The following is a 25,452-nucleotide window of genomic DNA, read 5'->3' on the forward strand; positions in this document are numbered from 1 at the left end:
GCAATCGCAGTCTCCCAGATCTGTAGCAGTTCGCCGTATAAGCGCATCCAAAAAGATCGCAGAAATGCTATAAGCGCCTGCCGTCAATGGGTGATACAAGGAACATTATAAAGATCCCGCTGCAATAAATAACAGCGCTGTTGCTGTTTCAAGCTGAATAAAGCTGGTGTTGTTAAAGTACTGAGACTCAGCTTCGTGTTTTGGGCGCAAGATGGGGACTCGCACTTCACAGCACACACGTGCGCGCGCACACACACTCACAGTCACAATGCTGTAGTAAAAACAGTATACGCTCGTATGGATGTTGACTATATCAGTGAGGCACACAGACTCAGACGGAGAATAGGAGACAATTGCCCTCAAGAGAAGAGAGAGAGGAAGAGAGAGAAAGAGAGAGAGATAAGAAGAGAGAGAGACGTGCTGCGAGCGAGCGAGAGAGAGACGTGCTGCGAGCGAGCGAGAGAGAGACGTGCTGCGAGCGAGCGAGAGAAATAAGGAGAGAGAGAGAGAGACGCAAGCATGCGAGGAGCGAGAGAGATAAGGAGAGAAAGAGAGTGCTGCGAGCGAGCGAGAGAGATAAGGAGAGAGAGAGAGAGAGAGAGAGGGAGACGTGCACACGAGCGAGAGGGATAAGGAGAAAGACGCACGCGAGAGAGAACCATCAGCTCAGTTGTGATCACATGACGCTCAGCAGACAAAGTGTATCCATACTACTCGTTTTGCAAGACATCGCTCGTTTATCAAGTCAAAATTTATTAAAAAATTTAGCTCGTCTTGTAAAACACTCGTAAACCAAGTTACTCGTAAACCGTGGTTCCACTGTACTTGAGGACATCTAGTGGAGATTAAGGAGAAGTGCATTTAATAGTGAAACCAGGAAGTACTTCTTTAAGCAAAGAGTTGTGGGACTCTGGAACAAACTACTGAGACGTGGAGTCAAAGCAGAAACCTCAAAAATCTTGAAGAAGAATCCAGATGAGATATGGGGACAGCTTAGCTATTAGCTAAACAAACGGGCTTGCTGGACTGAATGGTTTTCTCTCGTTTGTCAAATTTCTGATGTTCTGGTATTTCTGCTGAGACTCTGTCATCACAAAGGCTAAGCCTGTCAAACGTTCAGATGAAAACCAGAGGTGCCTTGAAAATGCTGCATATACATTGCCGGCAACAACCTGTTTTGGGTAAGTAATCTCATGTCATCGAAAATTAGTTTGGATGACAAATGGTGCTTCGTTCAACTGTCAGACATAAACAAGACTAACAAACAAAATAAAATCGTTCTGAACTGAGCCTCTAAAAAAGGAATATTTTATTATATACTAGTCACGGCACTTGTCGAAGACACGTAATAGGATCATTTTAAAAATATTTGCTATCTCTTGCCCTACAAGTACCTTAAGTGCTTTTCCTCAGTATTCTCCTGTGTGTGTGTGAATGTCTCTTTACTGACGCTCCACTTCTCGAGCGTGTTCCCGTAAAGCCTGCTTCTCAGACTCTGTCATTATTTCTGAGGTGCCTTTCTAACCTCCTATCTCCTGTCCATCTTTGGTGTCTTACACTCGCACTTACTCTTTTGTTGCATCACCAAAGCCCAGGCTCTACTTACAGGCTTCGGCCTATCCAGACCCCAAAAATATGAAATAGGCTTTTAAAGTTCAAAGTACTTGTTTGGAATATAAACTTTATTTATCATTAATTGTTCATAATATAAAAAGTTACAATATTAAGCAAATCTTAACACGTGTAAAACTTGGAATCATGAAAAAGTACTCAAATTCCATTAATAATAATTAAATTACCCTGAGTCCTGACTTTACTGAGAGGCTTTGGCCTATCTAAACTCCTAAAATGGACAGAAAGGCATTTAAAGTTGAGATTTCTTGAAGTTCTAATATTAATTAAATTTCACTTACATTAATACATGTAAAACTTGAAATCAACTAAATGTACACAGCTTCTGTTAATGATATTTAAAGAAGCCTGAGTCCGGACTCTACTGACAGGACTAGGCCTGTCCAAACCCCAAAAATGGGAAATAGGCTTATAAAATTCAAATTACTTGATTGTAATATAAAGTTAAAATATTAAATAAATCTTGCTTACATTAACATATGTAAAATGTGAAATCACGAAAAAGTACACAAGTTTCGTTAATGATATTTAAATTAGCCTGAGCCCAGACTCTACTGACAGGCTTTGGCCTATCCAGACTCCAAATATGAGAAAAAGGCTTTTAAAGTTCAAATTACTTGTTCGGAATATAAATTGATTATTTTTATTTATCATTAGCTATTTATAATATAAAGATACAATAGTAAGTAAATCTCATTTACATTAACAGATGTAAAACTTGAAATCATGAAAAAGTACACAAGTTCCGTTAATGATATTTAAATTAGCCTGAGCCCAGACTCTACTGACAGGCTTTGGCCTATCCAGACTCCAAATATGAGAAAAAAGCTTTTAAAGTTCAAATTACTTCTTTGTACTCATATAAAGATACAATATTAAGTACATCTCACTTACATTAACACATGTAAAACTTGAAATCACGAAAAAGTACAAAAGTTCCTTAAATGATATTTAAATTAGCCTGAATCCAGACTCTACCGAGAGGCCTCGGCCTATCCAGACCCCCAAAAATGGGAAATAGGTATTTAAAGTTCAAATTACTTGGTCATAATCTAAATTCATGATTGCTATATATCATTAATTGTTTCTAATATAAAGTTCAACTTGCTTTTAAGGTTCAAATTACTTTAAATATCTTGTGAAGAGTCAAGCAAAATGACATCTTTTATTGGCTAACTAAAAAGATTACAATATGCAAGCCTTCAAGGCAACTCAGGCCCCTTCATCTTGCTAGTTGCCTCGAAAGCTGGCATATTATAATCTTTTAAGTTAACCAATAAAAGGTGTCATTTTGCTTGACTTTCACCACATAATAATGGCTAACACGGTACAACACCCTAGTACTTTAAATATCTCAAAATATTTCAAAATTCCTCTAAAGGGAAAGGAAACCAATAAAAACCTTTGGATTGAGAAACAAGTCCACAAAGAATCAATAGAAAAGGAGCATATTAGAAAGATCAAAAGAATTATAAAAACTGTCAAGAACAAGACAAAAAGGTTGGCTTTACAAGGCAACCTACAGATCTAATCCATGATCCCAGTACAACTTTTAGAAAAAAGAAGTAATAATAGAATCAGTAAACAAGAAAACGGATACTCACCACTGATTGCACAATCCAAATGACAATATACCACTGAAGAATCCGCTCCTCTGCCTCACAACATATAGGCCGTGGGCGGTCCTTCAGCCGTGACGTAATGGTGGCCCCGCCTCTTGAGGATCCGCCCACAAAGCACAATGAAAACAGAACACGTCGTTCATAGATAATGAATCATAAACCCTACTACAGTATATTAAAAAAAAAATACATAAATGTTGGAAAAATAGTGCTTTACAACAAATAAAGAACATGCAGAAAATGGAAAATAATAAACCAAGGAACACACCCTGGCTGAAACGTGACACATACGTTCCTTGTAAGAACTCCAGCCATGCACAAGCACCACTGTTAGCAAAAGAGCTATGGCGCTGGGGTATCTAAAGGACAGTGGGCACTCTGCAGGGTACCTCAGAAGGGCAACAAAGGACCAGCAAGACAGAAAGAGAGAGCATCACTGCCTAGAAATCACTAATATTTTCCCAAGCTGCTAGAGTGTCTCAGAAGGTATCATCAAAAATCTCATTTTAAAGTAAGCCAACCCAAAATGGCACTACAAGGTTGTTATCAGAAAATATGTAAAAAAAATGCTAACAATATTAATTATTAAGCAAGAATAATGCAGAATAATTGTTTCTTAAAAATAAAAGTCTGATCTCATAACATACTCATAGTTTAATACTGACCCACTGAGAGGAACTGAGAGAAAGCGACAGAGCGAAAGAAGGACGCCAAGGTGGACAGACAAGAAGCTTCAAGACCTCCTGGCCAACACGTGGCAGAGCAGGGCTACTTATTCAGGAAGCTGGCAATTAGTTACCCGGTCAGAAGGGGCATCTCAGGAGAACATGGCAGGAGACCAGAGCTCTTGTGACCTTTTGTCATGTTATATGATTTATTATTCCTTTTCTGGAGACGATTTTTATATCTTTCCCAAGTTTTTATTTTAACCCTGCAGAATTTATTCTTGATGTATTTTCAATTTTATACCTCTGATAAAAAGTTTATTTATTATTGTTATTTCAGAACAATGTTTGGTTTTTGGCATAGACATCTCCATATTCTGAGTTCGTTGGGTGACGGCACCCGATGTTGAAAGACCCAAAACACCCGCCGAAGCCAAGTAAATCAAGACATGTCAATGTCATTCATGATGTTTTCACGTCTATGCCCCTTGGCTTATTGTGGGTGTACAGGGCTCTCCTCCAACCACAAACATCACCTCTTACATTGGACTTTGGACGTGATGTACAGTAAGTGACCTTAAAGTCTAAAACAAAGACCCCCAAAGAATTAATAGGAATTAAAAAGAAACAGCAGCATGTACTTATTCCCATTTAGTGGACATGATAGTTTTACAAATACACTTTGAGCAGAATCAATTAAATATTTTAATTATCACTGTCAGTTATTACACAACATTTTCAGGCAAAGTAAAATGACTGCATATTGGACAAGATGATATTTTTATTATTTACAGTACTTAGCTGCAGACATATTTAATTGGTTAACAATGTTTTTTTTTTTAAAACAGGCATTGTGAAATTAAGGACAGCTATAAGCAGATATTTTAATCTGTACAGAATAATACAACAGACTCTCATGATACTGAGCAATGAGAGAGATGGACCTTGAGCTTTACTCGCAACCACCTGAGGCACAAAGTCAGTGTTTCGATTATTCCTCTGAAAAATGTGACTCTGATGGAAGTTCTGCATGAAAGCATTGCCTGAAAAAGGTAATGAGTGTATTGTAGAAGTAATATCTGCTCTTTATCAAAGTAATGTCGTGCCCTTCGTCAGGGTACATCTGGAAAAAAAAAGAAAGAAAGGGAAAGGTCAGTGAGGAACACGGCTGAAGACTCTGAAATTGGTAAAAAAAAAGAAGTTATTTAAAGTTTTATGTGAACATCTTTCTTTCTCTGGAAGATAAAGTGAAAAGGTTATAATGATCAGAGAGATAGATAGATAGATAGATAGATAGATAGATAGATAGATAGATAGATAGATAGATAGATAGATAGATAGATAGATAGATAGATAGATAGATAGATAGATAGATAGATAGATAGTGAAGTACTTTGAGCTACACTGTTTGTATGAAAACGTGCTATATAAATACATGTTGTTATTATATACTGCCTTTTACATCTATCCACCCATCCATATATCCATGTCTCTAAAATGCTATCTTCTATCTTATCTTTAATCTTCAGTATCTATCATATAGTGCCTTTCACATCTATCTAGCCATCTTTCTATTATGTAGTGCCTTTCACAACTAAAATGTTACTTTCTAAATTATGTCTTTAATCTGTAGTATCTATCCATCTATCTATTTTATAGTGATTTAATTATATATAATATATAACATAAATATAATATATATATATATATATATATATATATATATATATATATATATATATATACATGGTTACACAGGGTGAGTCAAAATTATGTTAACACTAATGGTACTGCTATGTATATACTGTACTTATGTGCAAATTTTTGTGGACAATTTATGTGCCATATAGGGTACATGTGGTGAACATGATGGCGATTAGGTAAATTATTTCCACCATTCAAATTTTAACATAAATTTGACTCAAACATATATATATATATATATATATATATATATATATATATATATATATAGTACCTTTCATTTCTATCTATCTATCTATTATATAGTGCCTTTCATATCTATCTATCTATCTATCTATCTATCTATCTATCTATCTATCTATCTATCTATCTATCTATCTATCCTCTTAAAAGTATGTTTTCTTTACACATACACTAGGGTCAATGCAATCAGTTAGTTTGTGCTTCATATTTGTAATTAACTTAGAATTGCATTACAGACATTAACATGAAAGAGACTACTTCTGCTGATAAGTGTCAAAGATGCAAGTTAAATTCCCAGTGATTCAATTTTGCATAACAACAAAATGTAAAACCTTCTAAAGAGTGAATGTTTTTTTATTATTTATCTATCAATCTATTTGCCTTGTAGAAGAACATTTATAGGTGTATTCTCTAAATACCAACTTGATAAGGGTAAATATTTTTATCTATCTATCTATCATATAGTGTCTTTCATATCTATCTATCTATCTATCTATCTATCTATCTATCTAATAGTGCCTTTCATATCTATCTATCTATCTATCTATCTATCTATCTATCTATCTATCTATCTATCTATCTATCTATCTATCTATCTATCTATCTATCTATCTATCTATCTATCTATCATGTGTAGGCTGTAAATAACTATAGAGCTTTCCTTCAATTTCAGTGATACTAATACCACTGTTATACAAACAAGTGACTGCCTTTGTGGTCCCTTTAATGATAAAAATATATTAGTCCTCAGGTTCCAACCTTTGTTGAACCCACACCAATTTCAGAATAACCTTATATCTTCAAAACACAAAACAATTGATTGGGTAAAACATAAAATGTTTTTTCTTTATAGTGTTTGCATTTCATAATCTTATTTATTTGTGTACTTTTCAGAGAGTGCTGTTTAGAGGCTCAGCCCCGGTTTATTTCTCCTTGACTGTACCCTCAGTTAAGGTCAGTTCTCTAATATCTCTTGTCCCCTTTCAATATTACAATGCTGAACTTTCCTAATTTTTTATTTCCTTCTAAGTAACGCTGAGCGTTGCTCACGTCTTCACGTGTCTCTCTGCTATGAAAGTGGCCTCTTACAGAGGATAACAAAGATGTGAGTAAATGTGAAGTGCCAGCCTGTTTTAGTTGTCTGCACTAATCTGGATTGTCTGTTAATTTTCATTTCTAGACGAATATAAATTAAAGCAATTAAGGGAACAATCTGTTAACAAGAAAATGTATTCTTAAAATGTAAAGGAAATTAATGAAGAGCCGTGCAGAGAGTCCTTGTGCTATTGTCCTGTTTCCCAGGCTTGGTCGCCTAATTGCTTTTAAACACTTTCCTTTACAAGTGACAATTAAAAGACTATTAATGAATTAATTCACAGAAATGTCCATCTGTGTGTTCATCACCAAGTAATTAATTTAATAATACACATTGTAAAATAAAAAAAGAGAGAAATGGAAACAAACGAGTAAACTTATTGGAAAGTAAAAAGTTCCTGTGAATAAAACCCATCCTTACAAAGATCTGTGGTAAAGCAGAACCGAACATATAACAACACAATCATCCAAAACCAAAAGGAGGAGGCATCTCAGTGACAAAGACCACCAAGAGATAAACCTGAATCCAGAGGCATTGAGAATACTGCGGCTCATCGACATGACAGACATACTCCACTCCACAGAACGCAAGACCAGTGACGAAAGAGAAACATATGTCGAGAAAGGAGGACATTGTCTGGTACTCACCACTTCCACCCGTATGCTAACATTTCTTTTTCATCCTTCCATCATTGAGCACTGCTTACGAAGGTTAGACTAACGATGTGTTTACTATTCGGTGGGGTTTTTTTATACTGCAAACAAAAGAATGAGAGGCCAAAATGGACACATTAAGCTTGTTCTGTGTGAACTACCTTTATATGAGGACCAGAGGTCCTTCTCAGTTGGTCACATCAGATCCCTCCTTGTTATATTGGGGAACCTTTTATTGACATTAAACAAAGTCCTGTGCAGTTGCAATGACTACAGGTGCCACAAGGTGGACCTTTACACTGGTGTCTGAGCTCTAGGGGCAGATCATGCTAGGGGTCCTTAAGTTTGGTCCTGACGGACCAAAGTGGCTGCAGGTTTTTGTTTCAACCCAATTTTTTAATTATAAAGCAAGTCCTTGAAGATATTGGGATTCTATGTCCTTTATGCTCCTACGTCGGGATAATACTTGCAATCGTAGATTTTTCTTTTCCAAGAATATCATTTAAACAACTTATAGCCAGAAGAGATTAGTTCTTCTCAGTCTTTCATATCTTTCCATGTAACAGACACTTCACGATGAACACATGATGATGGGGAACTTAACAAGCAAGAGTTCTCCTGATGCAGCTTGGATATTTCCTCAGTGATAGAACCTTAGGGTCATGGGGTGTTTAGGGTCTTTAAGCATCACATTCCCTCACATAGGCAATCCAGCCAAGAGTGATCAATCCATGCCCTGTGACCAAGTAGCGTATGTGCCTTGGAGCACCCCAAAGTCATCTGGAAGCCTTGTTTTCCAGCCCCCACAATACTTTTGAAGGCTTTCTTCTGCGATGCCAAAGTACTTGAGAGTCCAGTATGAGGATGGGCCCACGGTGCCTCTAGAGCCCAATGTTCTACATTGAGCAAGCTAACCATTAACCAAGCTAACCATTTCTTATGCGTTCACTCACCAGATCCTCATACTCTTCCTTTTTGCTTGCCTCCTCCATTCTTTCTTCCCTGCGGACAATCAGTTCCAGCATGACCACTTGCTTTGTTTTAACAGACATCAGGACAATGTCTGGCTTGAGGGTGGCTACTGTGATGGCATCTGGACATTCGGGTTCCACCCCTCAAGCTGTGGTGAGAATCCCAGCTGGTTTACTTCACTGTGGCCGAAGCTTGTCCCATCACTTCACAAACATGATGACCTGCTTGTGGGGGTGGATCTGTTTACTGTTGGAAAGTCCTGCGTATAAGGCATCCACAAATGCCATGAGCACCTGGTTGTGTCACCAGTGGCAACACCCTTCTCCCAGGGTCCTCAGGCAACAGCTTAGGATGTTCTCCAGGGATCCTCTTTTCTGGTGTCAAGGACAGGTTGGTGTTTCAACCATGGCCCAGCAGTAGAGGTTGGTTGGGCTGCTCAGGATATCATAAACTGACTGGACTAGGAATCATATTTGCACAGGTCTGCCCATGAGATCTTCTGATCCAATAACGGTGTCCCTCTCTAGTCCACATGCCCTGCTGTTGTGTCTCCACAATTCTGCTGGTATATACCTCTTCTACTTGTATCGCTTGTATATCTTCCTTGACCAGGTTGTGACCAAAGGCTTTGTCATAGCAGAATAAAGGTTTGTTCTATTTACTTTCTCATATAAGAAGTATAGGGAAAGTATTGGAATCCTCCCAAAATTACATTTCGAGATTTTTATGAATCTCGATGTTTTAGACCTCACCGACTTTCTTGTATATGATGTATAGGGAAAGTAATGGAATCCTCCAAAAATTCAATTTTGAGATTTTGATAAATCTCAACATTTTAGATCGCCCTGACTTTCTCAAATATGAAGTTTAAGGAAAGTATTGAAATCCTCCAAAAATTCCATTTCAAATTTTGATGAATCTCGATGTTTTAGACCTCCCCAACTTTTTCATACATGAAGTATAGAGAAAGTATTAGAATCCTCCAAAAGTCCCATTTCGAGATTTTGATGAATCTCGACATTTTAGACCTCCCAGACTTTCTTATATACGATGTATAGGGAAAGTATTGAAATCCTCCAAAAATTCCATTTCAAATTTTGATGAATCTCGATGTTTTAGACCTCCCTGACTTTCTTGTATATGAAGTTTAGGGAAAGTATTGAAATCCTCCAAAAATTACAATTCGAGATTTTGATGAATCTCGATGTTTTAGACCTCCCTGACTTTCTCATATAAGAAGTATAGGGAAAGTATTGGAATCCTCCAAAAATTACATTTCGAGATTTTGATGAATCTCGACATTTTAGACCTCCCAGACTTTCTTGTATACGATGTATAGGGAAAGTATTGAAATCCTCCGAAAATTCCATTTCGAATTTTGATGAATCTCGATGTTTCAGACCTCCCCGACTTTGTCATATAGGAAGAGAAGTGTCCATAAATACCATTTTAGGAATTATGCCTGTGTGTCTGTGTCTGTTTGTGTGTGTGTATGTAAACACGATAACTTGAGCATGCTTTCACATAGGTCAATGAAATTTTGCATACAAGTATTATGCACAAAACATAAATTTCTATCAGCTTTTGGGCTATTTCCATTAATCGAAAGTGGTACTTTACCTGAACACATACTCATTTTTTTTTTTTTTTTTTATTCATGTAGCTTCAGAGTCTGATTTATTCAACTTTACTTTTATAATAATTGTTCAATATATTATTAATTTGATTTGATTTGTTGTTGATGGTTCTTTAATGTACATAATATAAAAATATGATTATTGTCATGTGGTTTACTCATCAAGTATCCATCCCCAAATATACGAGACCACTCCAGATTTTTTAATTCTATGCCTTTCATTTTTTTTATGTCAGGCCATTCTTACATCATAGATGTTTCTTTTCTGAGAATATCATCCAATTGATTTGTAGCTGGAGGATATCAGTTATTCTCAGTCCTTCATGTTTTTCTCTTCTTTTTCTTTCCATATAGCAGAATGATGAACACACACGAGTATAAATGGGAGGGAGTTAGTTGATGAGTTGATTTTTCCATCATTTATATCTCAATTGTGAATTGTCAGCTCAATCAAAAAAGTGAATAAAGGTGCATAAGACTAAAAAATTATGAGTCATGAATCCTCAGATAACCAAATTGAAGCACAAAATGTTGATTGAACAATACCTGGACCATGACAGTAATTTTTTTTTTGATAGAGGAAATTGTCCTTTTGCGTGTTCTTTAGGGGGTTAAGAGTGCAGGGTCAGCCATTGTACTCCATCTCTGGAACAATTTTCAGGTTAATGGCCTTTCTCTTCTAATTAACTAATCAGGTTGGAACAAAAACCTGCAGTCACTGCAGGACCAAACCTGAAGATCCCAAGGTTCCACCCTGTCCAAAATGATGAGGACATCAGAAGTGACCCTCAAAGTGCTTATGGGCTGGGATGGAGTTAGGAGAATGGAAGCCAATGTTTTAACTGCCAGGTGGAAGAAATCCCAGAGTGATCGTGAAAGGAAATAGTTGTTGCAAAGTTTTTTATGTGAGCAAGTGGACCTGCCATTCTATTTTTTGGTAAGAGTTTCCTAAGATCCATAGACATATGGAACAAAGTAGGACTTCAAATCTCAACTTGATGTCATTCAGGTGGTTATCCGGATGAGTAAAATTGGTGAGCTTGAATGGCCTTGCTCTAATATTCAAATATTTATCATTTGTGAGTTTATGATCTTGTATCGTCTTGCTCTGTCTGTAATTACCAAACTCTGTGCACCATTTAATTAATAAATTACTTTTCTGTCTTATATCTGAGCGTCCTTGTAGTTCACGGATGTCTCTAAAGCACCCATAGTGGACCCGATCCATTTGTTATATGGATGTAATAAAGCTGAATTTGTTAAATCTTTTGTATCCAGAACAAATGACATTAGGCTATCTATGACATTATTACTTAATAATGGCTGTCTCTGTCAAAAGAGCTTTATGCAGGCAGTTAGAAAGACTCAAAAGCGATTAAAATCAGTGTCACAGGTCGTGCCTCACAATTCATATTACACATAAACAGAGATGTTCTTAATTGGAAAAGGCCGTGGCATATGAGGAGGGTTTTTGCTGGCATGCATAATTTAGTTTTTACAAGGCTGAGTTCAATTTAAGTTACCACTCTTTCACCTATTGATCTTTGTCATCCTGGAAACTCATTTAAAGAGCAAAGCAGAGCAGGTGTTCTAAGCTGGCAATGACCTTGACGAATTTAATTGTCACATCGGTACAAGACGTGCTGCTGAGCGGTCCTCTCTCCCTCTCATTGTCTCTTCCTGCCTGTCTCACACTTGGTGCATTGGAAAAACGAGCACGGCAAAAAAAAATGGGCCTATATCCTTTATACAGAAAGTTTCAAATAATATGAAATGGATTTCCACATGTATTTTACATATTGTACACTTACATGTTATACTCATCATAAACACCCTAAGTAATTAAGAATATTTGGGACAGTCTGCATACAGGCACAATAAGGCACACATTCATTTGGAAAGTTAGACATTCAGGCCATACTGCATATAGCATGTTATCAAGACAGTGATAGTTATCGACTTTAAAAGCATGGTATACATAATGTGCTCTGTGTGTGTATGTGTTCATTTATTATATACTACTTAAAAAAATGAAAGGCACCCTTTTGAATGAGAGTATAGCATAGGAGGAGGAGTATAGGAAACTAATCAAAGACTTTGTTAAATGGTGCAACTCAAACCACCTACAACTAAACACCTGAAAAACTAAGGAGCTGGTGGTGGACTTTAGGAGGCCCAGGCCCCTCATGGACCCCGTGATCATCAGAGGTGACTGTGCAGAGGGTACAGACCTATAAATACCTGGGAGTGCAGCTGGATGATAAATTGGACTGGACTGGAAATACTGATGCTTTGTGCAAGAAAGGATAGAACCGACTATACTTCCTTAGAAGGCTGGCGTCCTTCAACATCTGCAATAAGATGCTGCAGATGTTCTATCAGCGCCCTCTTCTACGCGGTGGTGTGCTGGGGAGGCAGTATAAAGCAGAGGGACGCCTCACGCCTGGACAAACTGCTGAGGAAGGCAGGCTCTACTGTAGGCACGGAACTGGACAGTTTGACATCTGTGGCAGAGCGACGGGCGCTGAGCAGGCTCCTGCCAATCATGGAGAATCCACTGCATCCACTGAACAGGATCATCTCCAGACAGAGGAGCAGCTTCAGCACCAGACTGCTGTCACCATCCTGCTCCACTGACAGACTGAGGAGATCATTCCTTCCCCACACTATGCGACTCTTCAATTCCACCCCTTAAACGTTAATATTATACAAAATCATCCATCCATCCATCCATCGACCCGCTAAATCCAAACACAGGGTCACGGGGGTCTGCTGGAGCCAATCCCAGCCAACACAGGGCACAAGGCAGGAACCAATCCTGGGCAGGGTGCCAACCCACCTCAGGACACACACAAACACCAAGCACACACTAGGGCCAATTCACCTAACCTGCATGTCTTTGGACCGTGGGAGGAAACCCACGCAGACACGGGGAGAACATGCAAACTCCACACAGGGAGGACCCGGGAAACGAACCCAGGTTTATTAACTGCGAGGCAGCAGCGCTACCAAAAATCATTGTCTGTCTTTTATACTTTCATTGTTATCACTCTTTAATTTAATATTGTTTTTATCAGTATACTGCTGCTGGAGTATGTAAATTTCCCCTTGGGATTAATAAAGTATCTATCTATCTATCTATCTATCTATCTATCTATCTATCTATCTATCTATCTATCTATCTATCTAGCATCAAGTCAATAAAACTTGAGGACTATTGATCAGGTCAGTTAAGTAGCAGAGGGGCTTGTTAATCAGTTTTAGCTACTTTGGTGCACTAGACGGGCAACAATGAGACAACCCCCCAAACACAAATGAATGATTTAACAGGTGGAGGCCACTGACATTTCCTTCTCCTCATCTTGTTTTGTCACTCGTTTTGCATTTGGCTATGGTCAGTGTCACTACTGGTAGTTTGAGGCGATGCCTGGACCCTACAGAGGTGGCCCAGATAGTCCAGCTTTTCCAGGATGGCAGACACATCCATACGTGCCATTGTCAGAAGGTTTGCTGTGTCTCCCAGATCAGTCTCAAGGGCATGAAGGAGATTCCACGAGACAGGCAGTTACTCTAGGAGAGCTGGACAGGGCCTCTCATAGAAGGTCCTTAACCCATCAGCAGGACCCACCAGTAGGACCCACCAGTATCTGCTCCTTTGGGCAAAGAGGAACAGGATGAGCACTGCCAGAGCCTACAAAATGACCTCCAGCAGGCCGGCCACTAGTGTGAATGTCTCTGACCAAACAATCAGAAACAGAGTTCATGATGGTGGCCTGAGGGCCCGACATCCTCTAGTGGGCCCTGTGCTCACTGACCACCCGGCACCATGGAGCTCGATTGACTTTTACCATAGAATACCAGAATTGGCAAGTCCACCACTGGCGCCCTGTGCTTTTCACAGATGAGAGCAGGTTCACCCTGAGCACATGTGACAAAAGATAGATAGATAGATAGATAGATAGATAGATAGATAGATAGATAGATAGATATGAAAGGCACTATATAATAGATAGATAGATAGATAGATAGATAGATAGATAGATAGATAGATAGATAGATAGATAGATAGATAGATAGATAGACAGATAGATACTTTATTAATCCCAAGGGGAAATTCACATAATCCAGCAGCAGTATACTGATACAAAGAAACAATATTAAATTAAATAGTAATAAAAATGAAAAGAATTAAAATAAAATTAATGTTAGCATTTACTCCCCCGGGTGGAATTGAAGAGTCGCATAGTGTGGGGGAGGAACAATCTCCTCAGTCTGTCAGTGGAGCAGGACGGTGACGGCAGTCTGTCACTGAAGCTACTCCTCTGCCTGGAGATGACACTGTTCAGTGGATGCAGTGGATTCTTCATGATTTACAGGAGTTTGCTTAGTGCCCGTCGCTCTGCCACAGATGTTAAACTGTCCAACTTTAATCCTTTAATCTGGAGAAGCCGTGAAGAACGTTATGCTGCCTGTAACATTGTTCAGCATGACCAGTTTGGAGGTAGGTCAGTGATGGTCAGTCTGGGGATGCATATCCATGGAGAGACACACAGACCTCTACAAGGCTAGCCAACGGCACCTTGACTGCCACTAGGTATTGGGATGAAATCCTTTGACCCATTGTTAGACCCTATGCCGGTGCAGTGGCTCCTGGGTTCCTCCTGGTTCATGACAATGCCTGGCCTCATGTGACAAGAGTATGCAGGCAGTTTCTGGAGGATGAAGGAATTGACACCATTGACTGGCCCCCATGCTAACTCACGTGACCTCAAATCAACAGAACCTCTTGGTGGGACATTATGTTTCGGTCCATCCAACACCTCAGACTGTCCAGGAGCTCAGTGATGCCCTGGTCCAGATCTGGGAGGAGATCCTCCAGGACACCATCCATCGTCTTATTAGGAGTGATGTTGTAGCGGTTTTTTCCGCTACACTTCACTAAGTTTAACTGATGATTGCAGGTCAGCCTCAAACTGCCTTCAACCCCTTCCCACAGCGCCGAAAGGTGATTTATAATAATAAAAACGATATTAACTAACCCATACAGAGAAAAAAATGCAAAAACAAAAAACTATAATTAATACACTTTTACAACACCCCCACTTCCAATATATACAATGAACACAAAGCATAAAATTATATTTCCAAGAACTTTCCCCTCCGTCCTTTCGATTTAGTCTTTTTTCCGTTTTACTATTTCTCCATAGTCCAGATCATTATACATGCCGATCCCAGAATAAAAAGATTTACGGCTCACACTGCTTTCGATCCCTTTCACGGTAACCTCAGCGTATCTGGAATCTTGGAGGTGGTCACCCCAGACTGCAGTTGACTTGTGGTGCTCCCTGAAAACAAATCTTTCTCCTGGACTCAGAACGGTCATGTCCTTTCCTCCTTCACCATAAAACTCGGGCTGTCTTTTCTTTCTCCTCTCCCTGCCTTTTCCTGCCCTATTGAAATAGTGCGTCTGTTTCCATGGCACTCCCGGAAATCGTAAATGACAGCCCTGTACCTCCCAAAAGGTTCTCTCTATCCAACCCGCCTATCTTATCTTCCGTATTTTTTTTTTTTTTAAATGACAACGGGATTTTACATAGAGAGAAGAAGAAAAAAAATATATATTTTTTATGTGGCAATGCTACAACGTTGTCGGGCATGCATACAAGCACATGGATGGCATATAAACTACTGAGTACGATTTGGAATTGCTGCAATGAAATTTCAGCAAAAATGGAGTCATCTGCCTGCCACATAATTTTTTCACATTGATTTTCAGGGTGTCTTAGAATTCAGCCCTCTGTAGGTTGATCGTTTTCATTGCCATCAAATGCTGTGGCATCCTTTCATTCCTAACACATTACCATATCAGTCCATATCAGTAGCGATAACCAGCAGGATTTTTTTTTCACTGATGTGTTTTAAAAGTGTTCCTTTAATTCTTTGGAGCATATATATATATATATATATTGTGACGGACAGCCGGGTCCCATGCCCGGTCGGGACGCCCCTGCTACATATGTTCCGGGGGAGCCATCATGGACAGCTCATTACCTCCCCCGGGACGCTAGGTGGCAGCCTCCCTGGCCGATGTTCATTTCCCACTCTCCCACGTGGCTCCCTGGGACATGGAGTCCTCTAAAGCCTGGTTGGGAGAGGGGTGGCCTAGGGGCACTGCCACAACTCAAGAGCCTGGCTGGACGAATCTTCAGCCCCACCCGGAGGTGCAATTAGGACCAGGTGGTCAAGCACCTGGAACACTTCCGGGTGGGGTATAAAACGAGCCAGCCTCCACCACTGAGGAGCCAGAATCGGGAGGAAGAGGACGAGGTTGCCTGGGAGGAGTGGTGGTGCCAAAGAGGGAAGAGTATTGCTTGTGCTTTGATACTGTGTTTGGGCTGTGTGGCACGGGGAAGACGTGTCACACAGCTGAAGAAAAATAAAAGCCTGTGTGTTTTTGTACACATGCCTCTGTGTGGTCTGTGCCGGGTCGGGCTATATAGCGCCTTTTACTATATATATATATATATATATATATATATATATATATATATATATATATATATATATATATATATACACACACACACATATTTATAATACACACTGTGTACATATATATGCGTAATGGCACCGACAACTGTGCCACGTCCAAAGTCACTTTAGTCCCCTTTCTTTCCCATTCTCATGCTCGGCTTGAACTTCATAATGTCTACAGGCTGAAATGCATTGAGTTGCTGCCATGCGATTGGCTGATTAGATATTTGTGCTAACAAGCAGTTGAACAGATGTACCTAATAAAGTGGCCAATGAGCGTACATATTGATTTCCAAATGCACGTTTAATTAAATGCCAGATAAAAATATACATCCACATCATAAGATTCTGTGCATCTGTCTACAGACCTCCACATCTGCACACGCAGGCATTCACGTCTTCCCTTCACTATTGGCTTCAAATGATGCCATTACCGAGTGGCTGCACATTCTCAGCTCACTGCTCCTCGGCCCTTGCCCTTCATGCTGACTCCATCTCCAGATTTCAAAAAAAGTTGTGCAGACTGTAGTTAACCCTGAGGCCTAACACCTCTCTTGTGGACTGCAGGCATATTGGCTTTTGTGATTTAACTAACCATAGCTTTTATTGTAATATCTCTTCCCTATTTCTTTTTTAACTTTTCTTTTCCAAATGTAAGACCTTCTCAGCGCCTAGCCTTGTTGCTATGCATTGTACTTTCATTCCTGTCACTCTTTTTTCCACATATTCATGGTCTCTTCTCATCACATGTCCATTTAATTATTTGACTGTTGCCTTCATCCAAGGTGACTGACAACATTTGAGATACAACTGGTTACATTTCTTCGGTTTTTCCAATTCGAGCACTGGAGGTTATGTTATGTTGCGTTTATAGATAATTGACATTTCTTGCGTTTTTGTACTGGTATTCTCCATCATGCACTTGTAAACAGTATAAAGATGTGGTAAATCTTAAAGAAAAAATACTAAATTAACTATAATTTTATAACACATCCTATACTTTAGCCAAAATCAATAGAAAATTACAGAACAGTATTATGAACTTAATCTGAACATCCAATTCCTAGTTGACCCTCAGAATGACATTGTGCAGTGAACAGGTTGTTATTGACTTCCTTGTGGCAGAGAAGGAACGAGTAAAGACCATTTTCAGGCAATTACAATAGGTAGGGTGCACTATATGCCCAAAATGTTGTGGACACCTGACCATCACACCTATGTGAGCTTGTTGGACATTTCATGCCAAATCCATGGGTATTAACATGCAGATGTCTGTCCCTTGGCAGTGTCACAGGTGGATGGGGGTGGCATTCAGCCGGGATGCACCGGAGGACCGGAGGAGGGCTTACGCTTCCCTCAGACCATTCGGGAGTGTCTGCCCTGGTGGCTTATGTGACCACGGGAACTGAGCTTGGAAGCTCAGCCCTATAGGGGCCTGTGGTCACCGCCAGGGGGCGCCCCCAATGCCTTTGGAGCCCTGGCACTCAGCACTTCTGCCACACCCAGAAGAGCTGCAGGGAAAAAGACCAGGGACACTCAGAGTGCTTCCGGTGTGCAGCCGGTACTTCCGCCACAAGCTAATCGGAAGGCACCTGGAGCACGTCCTAGTGGGGATAAAAGGGGCCGCCTCCCTCCATTCGATGGCTGGAGTCGGGTGAGGAGAAGGACAGAGCTTGGTGGAGAGGAATGGAGGCGGCCTGAAGAGGTCATTGGATAGGGAGGCCTGGACTTTTGGGGGAGTTTGGGGTTGTGTGCTGCACTTATTGTAAATAGCAAATTATGATTAAATGTGCGTTGGGTGAACCATCGCTGTCCGCCTGTCTGTGTCCGGGCCATCTCCCACAGCAGTTATACACAAAATGTGTGAGAATTTGTGGCCGTTCAGCCAAAAGAGGATTTGTGGAGTAGGGTGTTGATGTTAGATAAGAAGACCTGGAAAGCAGGAAACAATCCTGGGTGGATGTCAGTCCAAGTGAAGCTCTTACTCACACAAACATACAGGCAGGGCTGATGCCACCATTAAGGCCAATTAGGTGTTCGTCTAGGGTGCAGGTCATTAAGATGCTTTGCAGTAAGGAGATTGTGGGTTCACTCCCCGGGACTTTCCTGTGTGGAGAGTGTTTTGAGTAGTGAGAAAAGTGCTATATAAATGTAAAGTATTATTAAGATGGGGAAAAACCCACTAGCACGGGTTAGCTACTGAACAGTAGGTTGGCACACTAATAAGCTTAGCCTAGCACTGGCACCGCTTACAGGGCCATTTAACGTAATGTAATGGAGAATTCCTAAAACCCACTTAAGCTACACCTGAATATCACACCTATAAGAGTTTGCTGGAGATCCCATTTCAAAGCCATGGGCATTCATATGGGGCTGGTTCCCCATTTTTAATAGTGTCTACTCTTCTGGGAAGGCCTTCCACAAAATTTTGTAGTGCGTCTGTAGGAATTTGTGCCTTTGTAAATCGAGGATGAGAGGACCCAACTCACAATTGGCATTCCAAATCATCACAAAGGTGTGCAGTAACGTTGAGGTGAGGGTTCCTTGCAGGCCATTTGAGTTCTTCCAAGTTTTTTTGGGACCTGGCTTTGTGCACATGGGACAGTCACGCTGGAACAGAAAATGATCTTCCCTAAACTGTTACCACAAATTTGGAGGTACACATATATCTAAAATGTATTTTTTATGTTGTAGATTTAACTGTACCCTCAACTAGAAAACAAAGGGCCTAGGCAAGGCCAAGTCACTTCTCCTACTTGTGTTCCAATTGGAAAAGCAAAAGAAGTGTAACCAAGTGCATCTCAGATGTTGTAAGTTACTTCGGATAAAGTCATCAGCCAAATCATTAAATGGACATCTAATGAGGAAAGACCATGAATATGTAAGCAAAAGAGTAATGGGAATGGAAATACAGGGGAAGAGGAAGCAATGGAGGCCAAAGCAGAGGTGAATGGATAAAGTAAAAGAAGATCTGAAGGAGTCCTGTGGTGGGCTGGTACCCTGCTCAGGGTTTATTTCCTGCCTTGCGCCCTGTGCTGGCTGGGATTGTCTCCAGCAGACCCCGGTGACCCTGTAGTTAGGATATATTGGATTGGTTGGATAATGGATGGTTGGGTGGATGAATGGATGAAGATCTGAAGGAAAGGGGTCTGACTTGGGAGAAGGTGAAGGACCAAAATGTATGGAGATGGTTGATCAAGCACAATGACCTGTGAAAGAAAATGTAACTGCTTGCAAGCTACTAAGAGTTAAAAGCTGACAAAGCTGTTTTGCTATAACGGCAGGTTATTCATACATGCCTCTGTCATAAGACAAGGTGCAGTAAGCTGACCGAGGACAACTTCCTCTTTAGGAACGTGTCTGTTAGAGACACGGGAAAGATGACCTTTCCTTCTTTAGGGCCCCTCTGACACGTACATAAAACAGAAATGGTTGGCTGATTTGCGCAATATTAAATGAAATGCTTAGATAAAAGATATTATGCTTTTTTATAAGTAGGGGTGGGGTAAAATATAAAAAAGCCAACTGAAAAGCAGAACTTCGCTCTTCTGCCTTGCAATGCATGAATCCGTCTACTCATCTGTGTCTGAATAAAGAATGATTGATTGAACTATTCCTGTTTTCCTCAAGGGTTACTTCCACAAACCCCATATAGAAATGGGAACAGATGAAGAGGAAAGAAAAAAAAATGTACAATAAACTTGAACTTACGAGGCAGGGGTGCATATTCAGAAGGGGTAGTGTGAGAGGAAGGATGGACAGAGAATAACAATGAGGCAGCGTGTGTTCCAGTATACGTTATGTGACTTCCCTGGGTCAGAGTTTAGACAGTGCGGCAGCTTTGGACTTGGAGCACTTAGGTTGTGGGTGGTGAAACTTTGCTCCCCTTCTCCAAGAAGCCCACCTCCACTACACTTAGTGGTAGTTTTTCTCCGTTGCTAGTGTGCAGCTCCGTGGCACACTGAAACAGCGGCGAACATGAATGTCAGTCTTGTTACATAAATATGAACTAAGAGAAGAGTGGCAGGGGATCATCTCGAGATCATTACAACTTTCGCGGTGTCATCATAAACAAGTCACAACTGAAAAATTCGGACGTGGACATCAGTAGGCTTTGCTCCCTAGAAACCAAGCTACCCAAACTATTCTATAACATTTCGGTAATTATTTAGCACTCTGATGCTGATCTTTCTGATCATAAAATAGGCCATTAAGACAGCAATTGATGAGAAGAATTCATAATTAATTATAGAATTCGGGTATTTGAGGGTTCCTCTCGAGTGCTTCTTTCTCTTGTACGATTTGGCTCCAAAATTAATCAGCATATCGTCATCTCATAACAGGCTTAAGTTTCGAGACTGGTGTTTTTCCGTCCAGCCATTTTAGCTGTGACACGCAGACACACACCCATCATTGAGATATCGATGTTTTCGATATCAAGGCACCCTAAAACATCGAGATCCACTGAAAATTGGAGATCAAAATTTTTCGACGAATCTAAAGCAGTGATGGGTTATGGTGGGGGAGGCTGCAAAGCAAAAAAATACAACAAATATGTTCTTGTAGAAACAAATAAATAAATTGAAATGTAATGACGACAAATAAATGTAATGGATGGATGGATGAGTAGTAATATTCTCTAACTAAATAAGGAGAAAACAGTAATTTTAGTGATTGGCAATAACGGATATAATGAGGTTATTAGAAATAAACTTGATGCATTAGGATTAAAAGTCAAGATGGAGGTACAGAATTTAGGGCTAACTATTGACTCTGACCCGAATTTTAAATCACATATTAATCAGATTACTAGGACAGCATTTTTTCACTTAAGAAACGTAACAAAAGTTACACCTCTTATAACATGGTAAGATGCTGAGAAATTAGTTCACACTTTTCTTTTCAGTCGACTAGATTACTGTAATGCACTCCTCTCGGGACCACCCAAGAAAGACATCAATCGATTGCAATGAGTGCAGAATGGAGCTGCTAGAATCTTAACTAGGAAAAGAAAATCCGAGCACATCACCCCGGTCTTAGTGTCACTACACTGGTTACCTGTGTCATTTAGAAATTGATTTTAAAATACAGCTGATGGTTTACAAAGCCTTCAATCATCTCACTCCATTTTATATTTCAGAATGTCTTACACCTTACACTCCAAATCGTAACCTTAGATCTTCAAATGAGGGTCTACTTAGAATTCCGAGAGCTAAACTTAAAAGAAGTGGTGAGGCGGACAGTATTCTGCTGTTAGGCACCTAAGATCTGGAATAGCTGACCGATAGAAATTCACCAGACTAATACAGTGGAGCGCTTTAAAAAAACTGCTAAAAACTCATTATTTTAACATGGCTTTCTCATAGCTTCATTTTAGTGTAATCCTGATGCTCTTTATATTCAATTAATTATCATTACCATTCATGGTGGCTCCATACTTCATACTAACCCTTGCTTTCTCTGCTGTTCTTTTCTCCGGTTTTCTGTGGTGTCGATCTGCACCACCACCACCTCCACCATTGATGGATTAAAGGCCAGAGGTCCACATGACCATCATCATCAAGTTCTTCCATGTGAACCCTGAATACCATGAGGACTGATGGAGGTCATTGATGTTAGGTAGAATGCCTAGAGTGGGCTGGGTGGTCTCGTGGCCTTGGAACCCTTGCAGATTTTATTTTTTTCTCCAGCCGTCTGGAGTTTTCTTTTGTTTTTTCTGTCCTACCTGGCCATCGGACCTTACTTACTTTTATTCTATGTTAATTACTGTTCCCTTATTTTAATTCTTATTTATTTAGTCTTTCTTTCTCTTTCTTCATCATGTAAATTACTTTGAGATACATCATTTGCATGAAAATGTGCTAAATGTTGTTGTTGTTGTAAACATCAGAAGAAATTAAACAAATTAGAACCCCACCCTCTGTAAATGTAATAAAAATCAAATACCTGGAAGGTGTAGCTCATATTACACTGCGTTAGCTTCGTGATAAGCTCTGCAGAGTGCTGGAAGTGAACCTTGGCTGCAGCAAAGAGAAAAGCAGGAGAAGATATTGTTATTTTTTTCGTCCATCTATCCATCCATCCTTTGTGGTAATTAGTGCCAACATGCCTGATTAACAAAGGCACCAGTCATAAATTATTCAGAAAGAAAGAATGAAAAAGAAAAGAAAAAAACTGATGCATGTTTCATGCGACATGAATTATGTAAGCCTTCTTGAAATACAAAGCTTTTATTAATTTATTATCAGTTTCCATAAAGGCGTCTATGTTTGCATACAGGTAATTTAAAGAGATTCGTAAATTGAGTTTTGATGAGCACACACACACACACACACACACACACACACACACGTGGCTGTAGCCAATGACCAGGAGGCGCCACACGTGCCACGACTTTAATGGGAATGACATTCAAAGGCCGTTCATCTGTTGTGCATCCCTGGAGGCGCAGACTTCACTGTCTAAATCTGGTGAATATGAATGAACTCGAAATAATCACACAAATTCATCATGGTCACAGCCAGCTCTGCCTTTCCAGGCTGCACAACTACACAACAGGCATTTAACCTGATTAAATGGTACACGCACATTAAATCTTAAAATCCTATTTGAACACATCTTGTCAGTTTATTTGTTCTTTTTAAGATTAAATTCCATCTGAATGAGCTCAGCTAGGCGGCACGGTGGCGCACTGGTAGCGCTGCTGCCTCACAGTTGGGAGACCCGGGTTCGCTTCCCGGGTCCTCCCTGCGTGGAGTTTGCATGTTCTCCCCGTGTCTGCGTGGCTTTCCACCCACAATCCAAAGACATGCAGGTTAGGTGGATTGGCGATTCTAAATTGGCCCGTGGGTGTGTTTGTGTGTGTCCTGCGGTGGGTTGGCACCCCGCCCAGGATTGGTTCCTGCCTTGTGCCCTGTGTTGGCTGGGATTGGCTCCAGCAGACCCCCGTGACCCTGTATTCGGATTCAGCGGGTTAGTAAATGGATGGATGGATGAGCTCAGCTATGTGCCCAACTATGGCCCAAGATGGACTGGCACACTCTCCAGAGCTGCATCCTGTCTTGTGCCTAGTGGCACTGCCCACAATTACCCTGAAGTGTATTAAGTGGGCTTGATAAGCAATGAATGAGGGGAACGTTTTCCTGTTTACATAGCAACGACAACATTTATTTTTATAGCATATTTTCATGCAAATGCTGTAACTCAAAGTACTTTACAAGATGTCAAAGAAGTAATTTAGTGCAAAGAAAAACAAATTAAAAGTAGATGAGAAAAATAATTCATAAATAAGACACAAGCTTGTATAACACATACATATAATTAAGAGAAATGGATTCCTTAAACACAGAAATGTTTATTTTTGGTGGTTCAATGATGAGGTTCCGATGGCTGGGGTGGATGGGAAAAAAAAAAATAATAATAATAATGTGCAGGGGTTCCAGGCCAAAAGACCACCCGGCCCCCGATGGGCATTCTGCCTAACATAAACATTTTTAAGTTGTTCTTTATTATTTATTTATTCTGAGGCTTCCTGGGTTCACTTCCCGTGTCCTCCCTGTGTGGAGTTTGCATGTTCTCCCCGTGTCTGTGTGGGTTACCTCCCACAGTCCAAAGACATGCAGGTTAGGTGGATTGGTGATCCTAAATTGTCCCTGGTGTGTGTGCGCACCCTGTGGTGGGCTGACACCCTGCCTGGAGTTTGTTTCCTGCCTTGCGCCCTGTGTCGGCTGGAATTGGCTCCAGCAGACCCCTGTGACCCTGTAGTTGGGATATAGCGGGTTGGATAATGGATGGATTATTTTATTTTATTTTTTTTTTCTGAGGCTTCCTGGGTTCACTTCCCAGGTCCTTCCTGCGTGGAGTTTGTATGTTCTCCTGTGTAGACGTAGACGTCACGTAGTATATGTGTACCGAATTTCAGGTCAATAGGTCAAATGGAGGTGGCACGGTGGTGCAGTGGTAGCACTGCTGCCTCGCAGTTAGGAGACCCGGGTCCTCCCTGTGTGGAGTTTGCATGATGTCTGCGTGGGTTTCCTCCCACAGTCCAAAGACATGCAGGTTAGATGCATTGGCGATCCTAAAATGTCCCTTGTGTTTGTGGGCTGGCGCCCTGCCCAGGGTTTGTTTCCTGCCTTGCGCCCTGTGTTGGCTGGGATTGGCTCCAGCAGACCCCCGTGACCCTCTGTTAGGATATAGTGGGTTGGATAATGGATGGATGGCTTCACATTAAAGCAGTGGTTCCCAAACTCGGTCCTTGGAACCCCCCTGTGGCTGTAGGTTTTTGTTCCAACCAGCTTCGGTTTTTAATTGGACTCATAGCCTTATTAAGCAAGCTCTTATTATACAGTTTCCGTTTTTTGGGATCAATGAAGAAATTACAAAAGTAAGTGTGCTAATACAATTTAATAAAAGTTAAGCAGTTACATGTAAATATTTTTTTCTTTTTTTTTTTACTTTTTATTTATGTTCACCTTGATTTCCATTCTGCTTTTCCATTATTGACTAATTGATGGGCCAGACGCTGAAGCAGTTGCAGCCTTTAATCATTTAGTGTTGTTCGCCTGGGTGTCTGTCTGCTTGTTTTTAATTGTCATCACTAGGATACAATGAAGGGAGCAGAGTGCACAGAATAAGGGGAGAAAATAATCGGAGAGCAACGAAATAGAATGAAGCATTTAAAGATATAGCAAAATAT

The 25,452-nt window shown here is 40.3% G+C and overlaps 1 protein-coding gene across 1 annotated transcript in view; it reads right to left on the bottom strand.

The window, feature by feature from the left end:
- Positions 1–4,770: 4,770 nt before the first annotated feature.
- Positions 4,771–25,452, bottom strand: part of LOC120530489 (inactive dipeptidyl peptidase 10-like) — a 357,045-nt gene continuing 336,363 nt past the window's right edge. Inside the window, exons 25-26 of the mRNA XM_039754919.1 lie at positions 22,704–22,777; positions 4,771–5,042 (exon numbers count right to left, since the gene is read on the bottom strand). Of these exons, the coding sequence (XP_039610853.1) occupies positions 4,911–5,042; positions 22,704–22,777 (206 nt within the window). The 3' untranslated portion in view covers positions 4,771–4,910. The remainder of the gene's footprint in view (positions 5,043–22,703; positions 22,778–25,452) is intronic.

This window comes from Polypterus senegalus, chromosome 6, assembly GCF_016835505.1.
Source record: "Polypterus senegalus isolate Bchr_013 chromosome 6, ASM1683550v1, whole genome shotgun sequence".
Classification (NCBI taxonomy): domain Eukaryota; kingdom Metazoa; phylum Chordata; class Cladistia; order Polypteriformes; family Polypteridae; genus Polypterus; species Polypterus senegalus.